Consider the following 10,990-nt stretch of genomic DNA (forward strand, 5'->3'; position numbering starts at 1 on the left):
CTTTGAGAACTTTAATAGAGAGTGGACCTAGGAAGTCCTGTCACATTATTCTAGATGCTTCTTAAATGTCATATAAGGTCTTGCTAAATCTACCCTGAATCAATTCACTCAGAATATTCAACCACAAAGTTATAAAGTTAAAAAATCCAGAGACTCAAAACTAGTTGGGGGAAATCACCTGAATGTTTTTCCTTTCAGCAAAATAAAGAATCAAGCCCCTTCTTGAAGGACTGCACAAGTCTCACTCTTTTTGCAGGAGGGCACAGTCCCTAATGTTGAGCTTTACCTCCACCAATTCTGCTCCTGAATTCTGCAGTACATTTTCAGTTATTAGCCGGGCATCATTTGAAAGATGCAGCCAGCCATCGGTCCGCCAAATGGCAAACTTCAGGAATCCAAGCTAATGCAGCAGAATGTAAAGTCTGCAAGTTGTTTTTCCTGCTAGACATAATTCCAATAAAATTCAATAATCCTAAAAAAAGGAGTAAAATGAAAACATTCGCAGGCTATTTCCTGGTTAAGATGCTAATTTAATGTCTTACTAGAACTTGAGCTTTTTCAATGAATATTCAAAGACTAGAGAAGATTCAGTTCATAGACAAAAAGAGAAATGACACTTTGCATATTTTGACTAGACCAAGGAAAAAGACATGTGTAAACCCAGTCCTAGCTGCAAGATTTCTAATTGATCCTTCGTTTGTAGCAATATGCTTTGCAGTAATTCCACATGCAAATCATAATCATAAAAAACAACAGAAAGTTTTCCAGAGAGCCCCCCTGCAAGTTTTAAATCCTTTGCTGTATACTTACAGGAATTCCCAGCTATGACTCTGTTCCAATTTTGAGTAGATAACAGAAGTAGCATCTTGAGGACAGCTCCGGTGACGGTGACAGACCCCATGTTCACATGTATTGAGCTCCCCCAAAAGATCTTGAGCGGCTCTCAGGAGCGGTCCGGTCCTGTTCTTAGTCCCTCTCCCAGCTCTTCCAGCTCTGTCTAGATCTTCGGCACCTCTGTGTCCCTCACTCTCTCCTTCCCTCCCTCCCTCCCTCCTTTCTCTCTCCCCCTCCCTCCCTTTCTCTCAGTCTCTCTCTCAAAATCTCTCTCACACACAAACACACAGACACAAACACACAGCCCTGTCTCCTCACAAATAGCACTGAAAAGCACCCCGCATCTTTCCTAACAAGCATCCACCCCGCCGAGGCCACGCCCACTCCTCGCAGTAGCGATCCCAGAAATTGACAGCAGCCTTCCTGCTCCAAATTCGCAGCCCGCTCTCAGCCCACCGCGCTGCTGCGCCGCTGATGAAAGCTGGACCCGGAGGCGCGGCCTGCTGCTCCCGGGCCTCCTCGGGGCTCCCTCCCTTCTCCTCTATTCTCCAATAATCCTTAACCCTTTTCTCCCCTTTGGAGATGTGGGTAGGAGAAGGCAGAGCGCGGTGGAGTCTTCTGATTCCCTATAGGTCTTGCCTTTAGCATAGCCAGTCAAAATACTGAGCTAATTCCTGAATATTTTGGGGGGGGATCCAGATAAAATTGCCTTATGTTTCCAAACAAACGCATAGAATAAGGCAGAAATAACTAAGCAGCACTGGTAAACTGTAGCTGAAACTGTCCTCAGGGAAAATGCTTGCTGATGTTTTTCTCTATTTATATAAAACTATCCTCTTCAGCTAGGGTGCCGGGATTTTTTTATGGAAATGCCTCACGTAGAAACATTCCTGCTTGGCAGATAATATAAAATCATCTAGGAGTAGTGTGCAAGAAATTAACATTTCCTATTTTAGTGCATCTGGAGTACAAACGCACAAACTGAATGCTGTGGATGGATCTATTTTGATGAATACATCATGCTGTGAGCACGCAGCAGCAGGCGACCATCACATTCCTTCATAACAATTCCCGAAAGGCCCAAATGAAAAATGATGGGACACTGGGGTAAGGGCACATGTGTGCGCGCACACACACACACGCACACACACAGAGCCTAAACAGTACAAGACATAAAGTTGAGTTCAGAAGATCAAAGACAACCCAAAAATTACTCTTCTAGTGGCTGATCCCTAGATACTACTATTTCTCATCAGAATATTCACATATTTAAGTAATAGTTAATGTAGAATGTTAACTGTATCACGTGGTGTCACTGAGGATCATCTTTTTAAAATAAATAATTTGTTTAAAAGATATGCAACCGGGCCCTCCATGGTGGCACAATGGGCTGAAGTGCAGCACTATGAAGCTCTCTGCAGCCACTGCAGCAGGAGTTCGATCCCAAGCCAGGGAGCTGACTCACATGGCACAGCAGACCTCTCCTGTGTTGCCCACTCAGAATATTCTGAGTGAATTGATTCAGGGTAGCAGTGTATTTCAGTGGATCAGCCTGTTCTGCTCCCCACTCTGTCTCTGGTGAATCCTTTCACTGCTTCTGCAGCTCTGGCCTGTACCCAAATTCTGTATGCATAAATAAATAAAAGTCATGTAACCAATACTGTGCTAGATATTCATCTGAATGGAAACACTCTGTCTGCACCTATTCGTGATGGCAAATTACAAGACACATAAGCTTTCAGCAGAGGCAAGCTTGGAATGAAAGAAAGAGGGAGAAAATGACAGAAGTCTCCTCCTCAGGTATAACCCTCAGCACTTAACAAATGTTTAGTTCTTGTCTATAAAGAAAGCAGAAAAGATTTTCTTGCTTCTCCTGTTCTATAGACAAAAAACAAGAACAGGAAATTGAAATGATTCGAGCACATCGTGAAGTTACTAAGTACAGTGTGAGGCTGGACTTGAATTTTCTGATGTCAGTTGCTGCCCCTTGCTCAGATCAGAGTTCAACCTCCTCCTATCGACGACAGTGGCCCTAGAAAACACCAGTAACAGTACCAGAGAGGCCAGAGCTTGAGTTTTTTCTCTTACTGCTAGGCCTATATTCCTGATTTTGTATTTTCCACCATGACATCTTAAGTGAAAGCAGATATAAATGGACAGCTTCCTGTTAAGGATTATTAAAGGGGATTCTGTTGTATTGAACACACACTACATGCCATTTGTTGCCTAATCATATGATGGTGGCAATTCTTGAGGGAAATATCTTTGTGCCTTTTTAACAGCCTGAGAGGCTGAGCCTTGGGGAAGCTAAGGAGCTTTTCCAAAGACCCAGTGTGAGCTAGAGAGAGGGCTGAGCTTGGCACTCTGGTCTGCAAAGCTCTGAAATTATTACTTTCAAAAACTCCACGGTAAGAAATAGGATCTTGGGCTCTCAGGAAGAGAAAACTTGTCTTCCTATTAACATTGTGCATGTAATTGTTTCCATAAAACAAATTAGAAAGAACATTTTGAAAGACTGCACAGCAAAAATGAAAAATAATGGAAGCTTCCATGGTAATAATAACAGCATTAGGACAAAGTGTCAATTATTACTGCATTCGTTCCTACCAGAGCTCTCCAGGGTCAAGGGTTATGCTAAGAGAACAGAGTGGGAGGCTGGCACTGATTAGAAGAACCTGGCATTTCAAATCACCGCATGACAATCCCTAAAGGGCAATCTCTCCACAGAGGAAACTGAGCTTCACAGACAAGATAGAAGCTAGAAGCATGGAGAAAGCTTGGACCATGTAAACAGAGAAGACCAGGGAGGGATTAACTTTTACTGTGGTTCTGATTCAGAGACTTACTTAATGACTCTGGTCTCTGATGCCTATCTTACAAAAACAGACAAATTATGACAAATGGACCATTGCAATATTAATCTGTGACAACTATCTACTGAGTGCCTAGCACTTAGTAGATCCTCAGTCACCTCCCAGCCTTAGATCTCTGCAGTCTGACTGTACAGAGAAGTGCTCTGAGTGGGTGATATGGGGCTCTGGCAGTCCAGGTTCAACATCCACTTGGCCCCTCTACCAACAGCTACATGCTCTTGGGCAAGCTCATTGTCTTCAATTCTTAGTTTCCACATAGGTGCAGCAAGGATAAGTACAGCACCCACCTCAGAGCTTAGAGAATCTAGGAGTTACACAATCACTGCCAATTTTTATAATGCTTGTGTTCCTATGGCCCCTTTGCACAGATTCTCCCAATCAGCAGACCTTTTTTTTTCACATGAAGAAAGACATGACCCATAGGTAACAGAAAAGTGTTGGTCACCAGAACTCTACATGCTTGTGTTTCTTTTCTCCATCTCCACCCAAGTGGTGCATAATGTCAAAAAATAATAATAAATTGAATGGGAGAAACCAGAAAGGTGTAGAGAACTAATTTTGCACATTACTGCTGACTCAGGCACCATGAATCACTGCTCCCTGGTGTGCTTTTGTGATTACATTTTCCAGCGATTAACAGAAAAACAACCTCTGAAATTCACAGTTTGGCATGTGCTTCTTATGGACCAGAACCTGCCTGGGAAATCATTTTAAATCAAATTAAATGCTATAATTTGTAAAATAAGACTTTCCATTTCCTTTTAGAACAACGTGCAAGCATTGTCTTCCTAATTTTTAATTCTATGATGTCAATTACTTCGGGTAGTGGACGGGGGCAGAATCATGCAGTATCTGTCCCCTTGCCTGACTTACTTGACTTAGCACCATGTCCTCCAGGCTCATCATACTGTTGCAGCGGACAGCATCTCCCTGTTTGTCAAGGTTGCATTAATCTTTTCGAAGGTTACATTTTGTTGATCTGTTCATTTGTCAGTGGACACTTGGATAACTTTCTTCCGTGCCATTATGAATATCGTGGCAGCAAACGTGGTGTGCAAGCATCTCTTCAAGATCCTGCTTGACTACTTTGGATACAGACCCACAAATGAGATTTTTTTCTGTCATGTTCCATTTTATTTTTCTTTTTTTTGAGGAACTTCACTGCTGTCTTCCATAATGACCATGCATTTTACACTCCCACCCGCAGTGGAGAGGGTTCTGATCTCTCCTCATCCTCGCCAGCATTTTATTTTTCTTTTGATAGGAGCAATCCTGATCAATGTCTGGTGCCATCTCATTTTGGTTTAGATTTGCCTTGCTTTTAGGATGAGTGATACTGAGTGTCTTTTCATGTACTTGTTTGCTGTTCGCATGTCATCTCTGGAGAATTGTGTTTTCAGGACCTTTGCTCAATTTTTTAAATTAAGTTACCTGGTTATTCTTTGTTGGAGATGTAGGAGTTGCTTACATATTCTATATAGATATTAACCCCAATCAGATATGATTCAGAAATGCTTTCCGCTATTCTATATGTTGCCTTTCACTCTACTGAATATTTCTTTTCATGCTAACAATGTTTGTGTGGGCCTATTTCAGAGCATTCTGGTATGTTTTATTTATCTTTATATCTGTTATTTTACCAGTTGCATACTCAATTCATTACCAGGCTTAATGGTAAGTCTGGAAATTGCAGAGCATCCATATCCAATTCTGGTCCTGTTTAGCATCGTCTGGACTCTTCTAGGTCTTTGTCTCTCCAAATAAACTTTAGAATATTTTTGCCAATATCTCCAAATAGACTAGAGTATTTGGGATTGTGTTGTATGCACAGATCAAGATGGCAATGAATGACATCTTAGCCATATAGTCTTCCATTCCCTGACTATAGTGCATTTGGTCTACATTTTATTGTTTTTGTCAAATCTGTACAATGGTGACCATTATTTCTCCAGAATTTTTGTATCCTCTTCCTCAGAGACTCCAACCACATATATTTTGGTCCCACAGAAGTTGTCCTGCAGCTTGCAGGCACTCTTCATTTTTAGGTCTTTTTACATATTTTATTTTGTACAGCTTAATTTTCTATGTCTTCAAGTTTACTTGTTTTACCATATTTAATGTGTTGTTGTACCTACCACATTTGTTTATCTTAAGCACTGTATTTATCTCAAGAACTTCAATTTGCATCCCTTTTATTTCTTCCATTACACAACTTAACCATATGAGGATATGTGATGCAAAGATATTAAGTGTTTTAATGATTTTATCTTCTTAACACTTCAGTGTCTGTTAGATTACAATCACATGAGATGATTATTGATTATTTTCTGCATTATGGATTGTGTTTTCTGCTTCTTTGCTTGCCTGGGTTTAAATCACATAAGATGGAGATTTCCTTATAAGATCATTCTTGATGTAGGTGTCTATTTTGACATCGAACTATTAGACTGACCCTAGAGCAGGCTAACTTTATACTTTAGAACAATAGGCTTAAAAAATATGGAGAAATTTGAAGAGCCAAAAACATCCTTGACTCCATCAAATTGTTTTAAACATATTTACCATAAGACAACGTATTCAATTCCATAGACAAGATATAACACCATGCTGAAAATTCAAGTACACTGAAAAGGTGGATGGTCTTTGATCATCTCATCTATCTCTTAATCATTTTCCTACTAAGTGACCATGATGTTGGAGGGGGCCAAGGTCACCTGACACAAGAGGGTTGGACAGGGAAGTGTGGTGGGAGAGGGGATAGTGAGAAAGGGAATAAGTCTGTGTGCAAGACAGCTTTGTCTCCCATCCAGTTTTGTCCCTGTGCCTACTGCATTCAATTTTACCTCTGCGATAGGAAAACCTTATCCCTATAGGACTGCACAGTGTTAGGAAATGCTATGCTTAGATTTGTGATATCTTTATAGTGAACTGATTTAAGCACAAGGGAACACAGTTACTGTAGAAAACAAAGAATTCCGTAGATAAGGACTTTGAAAATTTTTTTTCTATCTACCAGCATTTCTGTTTCAAAACTCTAGACTGCCTCATGGAAAGTTTCCATTTCTCAGAATAATGAAGCAGAAACAATTTTGGCCTCGGGCAGGTCCAGGAAAATCAAATCCACCCACCACCTAGATCTTCAGATCCACAACATGAGGCAAGTTTCATGCCTAGCAGCTGATTCAGTGCCTTAAAGTGCCTTAAGGGAGCAATTCTCCAAGTCTTCAGTAGGAAACTAGCTTTATAGAAGAGTGAGATAGCTGGGGTTAATCTCCTACAAGTAAAACTGGTCGCTACTTTTACAAACAGAAATGGTGCCATCTTTACAGTAGCACAAGAAAAGAATGGGGCATTCCAGCTCCTTTGTTTACTTAGACTATTTCACTCACCGTACATCATCTGAACGCCAGAGTGGAAGATCCCCAGAGATGGACGCATGAACTTGTTTCATTCTGAACTGCTGTCCAATAGGGAGACCTTGAGCCATATTAATATCTGTCCATTGCTCAGTCAAAGCAGCCACATTTAAGGACTCGACAACAGGCGGGCTAGTGGCTGCCATAGGGGAGCAGGTACAGACAATGCAGACATGGAACATTTCCCTCAAAGCTCAGCGTTAACCTGGACAGTGCTACACTGGGTGTGTGCAAAGACTGGTCGAGTTTTTGAGAAGACGCCAGTATCTCAGTGCCTAGTATCCTATTAAAGATATTTAAAAGCAATTTACCTTCCAATCTAACCAAAATTACATGATTAAAATTTCAAACTGCGATTTGGTGATGGGAATCCCACGGGGATTACAGCTGAGATGAAAAGGTACAAAATAATGTAAAAATAAGGGCCCTCCCTGGTGGCACAGCGGGTTAAAGCACTGCACTAAGAAGCTAAAGCCACTCCACATGGCACAGCAGACCTCTCCTGACCCACCTGCTGCTCCCCTCAGCAGTGTACTTCATAGATCTGTCTGTTCTGCTCCCCCCTCTGTCCCTGGTGAATCCTCTCACCCTCTGCATCTCTGGCCTGTACCCCAGTTCTGTATGAATAAATAAATCTTAAAAAAAATAAACTATTATATTAAAATTTTAAAAATTCAAATTGCAAAGTCTCAAAAGAAGAGGGAAGTCTCTGTGCTCTTTATGGAGAAAAAGTAAACTCAGCTATCTGAAAAAACCACCTGAGTGCTCATAGATAATATTTTAGTGATCTAAGTCTAGGTTGACTAGTACACCAATGATTAAAAAAATAGGTGAAACATTACACAAAGCATAATTTCCTGTAGTATCCTCTAATCTCTGGTCGCATTTTAAAAATAGTGTAACTGGATATAAGGAAAGTTAAAAAACCTTAAAAAAAAAAGGCCTAAAAATACAGTAAAACTGACTGAGTTGGAACTTATAGAGCACTGTGGCTCAGTTGAACAAAACAGTTAAGGAATTAAGACCAAAAGCAAGAACTTCCACTCCTTCCCTGACTTCAGCAAGTCACCTGACTTCATTGACCCTGAGTGGTTAAATCTGCCTTCCAGTAGCTTTGTGAGCACTACATGAGAATAATCAGTGCAAAATAACTCGTTCTTCTAACATGGATAAATTTATGGAAGTGGACCCCATCACTAATACAAAAATAAACCCAAGAAAAAGTATTAAATTTTATATATCAAATACATAAAACTTTATATATGCCAATGATCCTTCAATAAAGTGGTAAAGAAAAATAAATAAACCCAAGAGACTGTTTTAAATAATACTTTCAGGAAATCTATTAATTTTAAATGTATTTGATGTCAGTGTTCAGCCCAAGTCAAAGGTTTAAAATATTCACCATGAGGGCCCTCCCTGGTGGCGTAGTGGGTTAAGCACAGTACTGAGAAGCTAAAGTCACTTCCACATGAGTTCGATGCCCACCTGCCCATGTTGTGGCAGACCTCTCCTGACCCGTCCACTGCTCCCCTCAGCAGTGTACTTCATAGATCTGCCTGTTCTGCTCCCCACTCTGTCTCTGAAGCCTCTCGCCACCCTTGAGCTTCTGGCCTGTACCCCAGTTCTGTATGCACAAATAAATAAATCTTTAAAAAAAATTTTTCAATTAAAATATTCACCATGAAATTTTAAGACCTATGTCATAGATATATTGAATATCTGTTAAAGAGTAGTATGGTAGAATGTTAGTTTTAACTCTTCCAAGTTCCTGCACTTATATATTCAAGATCCTGCTATATATTCAGATGATGTTAGCCCATATATAATTCACATTTTAAAAATGTTATTGAAAATCATTAAATTCATGATCCTTTTATTGTTAAAAAAGATCCACAAAATTATATGAACAACTTTAAGTTACAAAGTCCTTGTGAAATGCTTGTAGTTAAATTAAGAAAACCAAACATTTCCTGCAAAAGGACCTATATTTAAAAACCACTTACTGAATACAATTCCACTATTACGTTCAAATTATTAACTTTATTTTACATGTAGTTTTCTCTTACCTTCATGTTTCTTATAAGTTGTAAGACACCATTTATGATATATGTGTTGTGTAACTACATATGCATATATAGAAAGTAAAATTATATGTTTAACAACATATCTGTGACATCAGATGTTGGGGGTGAGGTTTTATAATTATGCTCTTTTCCCTTGACTAATTTTGAAGAGAATTTCAGTATTGTAGACTCTCCCTCAAAAGGATATATAAAAATTATAAAGCAGCCCATTCTTCAGTAAGCTATACTTTTAACCAATGACCTTGCTGATTTTGTTAAACACAGAAGGGAGATTTTATGAAACTCAAAAATTCTCTTGAAAATATCTCAGGCATCATATATATTCTCAAAATAATTGGCTTCTTATTAAATAAGTCATTTTTTCCCCTTGCAGATATAAACGGATGTCAGGGTGAGTAATTTGATTGTTCCTGAAAACCTGCCAGTTCTTCTCGCCTCTCAAAAAATGAGGCTTAGAAGACAATCACAGCTATCTTGTCCAAAGAAATACTATCCAGAGGAAATATAAAAATGGCTAGAAAATGTATTAGGGATTAGCAAATTGGCCAATTATTTATTGTTTTATTTGGAAAAGTTAACAACACCTTTAAAAAAAAAGTAAAAATTATGAAAAACTGCAACTCTGCTTAGTCATTAAAATGATCTAAGCCTAAAGCAGGTATTATGTTTGGGTTTAGAAAAACCACCCCCAGAATTTCGTGGCTGATAATACTGACTTGCCAACTCTCAACCGGGTGGCTGGATGGGAAATCCAAGGTGACCTCTCTCCCATGCTTGGGAAAAATGGAGGCTTTCAGTCTTCCACATGGGGAAACTGGCTTCCATAAATGGAGTTCAGTTCAGTGACCAAAGATGAGGATGTAACCTGCAAAGTAAGGTCACATTGAGCGTGTCACTTTTACCAGGTCAATGTAAATCTCACGTCCAGGGCTGATCTAAATGGGTGGAGGAAGCAACTCCACTTGAGCTATGGGAGAGAGGCCCTGTCACATTGCAAAGAGAGGGCCACAGTGGGACTGGGGAAGTTCGCATCTATTAAATAACCGAACTCATGCTGAGTCCTCTGTTTCCTTATCTTTGCATAATTCTCACAAGCCTGTGGGGCAGTGTGATAAAATATTGCTTGCATCATCAGTCTGTTTAACAACATCAACACAAAAGGGAAATTTTGCAAAAATATTTGAGGTCTTCATCAGTTTTCCAGGGGTCTCTCTGACTCTCTTGATATTTAAATCGTTACCTTTTGAAATTTGAAATAAATTTGCATTTAATTTGCCCTGTATATCTAGTCAACAACATGTTATTCTCAACAATATACTCACTTCCAAACAATTTAACACAGATGAGTGAGGCGGTGATCCATGCCAGTGTTAAGTAGAAATGATAGTTGGGAAGTGCCCGATTTTATAAATAACCAATTTATTAACAAATGTTTTGCAACTAAGTCTTGTGTCTATACCAAGACTTACTAAAGTCATATTTAGTAAGGACCCACTCTCATGCAACTATTTTTCTGTTCCTTATTTTGTATTAAAAACATTGCACTAGTTCCAAATATAAATAAATAGAACTATTCCTATGAATTTCAAAAGCAGGGAGTTCAATAAAAATATTCTTACATGAGTACTGAAAGACCTGTGGGAGCAGAAGAAAAGGTTACCCTAAGATTAATAACTGCAGGAACACACTATCACACCAGGATGAGAGAAGCAAAGGACTACATAGTGTTACCCAAAGCCCTGTACCCTGGGGAACCACAACTGGAACTTCGAACAGGGAC

At 39.5% G+C, this 10,990-nt stretch overlaps 1 protein-coding gene across 1 annotated transcript in view; it reads right to left on the bottom strand.

Annotated features, from left to right (window-relative positions):
• The window catches only part of CNTNAP4 (contactin associated protein-like 4), a 232,909-nt gene extending 231,892 nt beyond the window's left edge, over positions 1–1,017 (bottom strand). The window contains exon 1 of the mRNA XM_004690363.2: positions 811–1,017. Within this exon, the coding sequence (XP_004690420.1) occupies positions 811–901 (91 nt within the window). The 5' untranslated portion in view covers positions 902–1,017. The remainder of the gene's footprint in view (positions 1–810) is intronic.
• Between the last annotated feature and the right edge of the window lie 9,973 nt (positions 1,018–10,990).

This window comes from Condylura cristata, unplaced genomic scaffold, assembly GCF_000260355.1.
Source record: "Condylura cristata isolate star-nosed mole 26May11 unplaced genomic scaffold, ConCri1.0 scaffold00028, whole genome shotgun sequence".
NCBI lineage: Eukaryota > Metazoa > Chordata > Mammalia > Eulipotyphla > Talpidae > Condylura > Condylura cristata.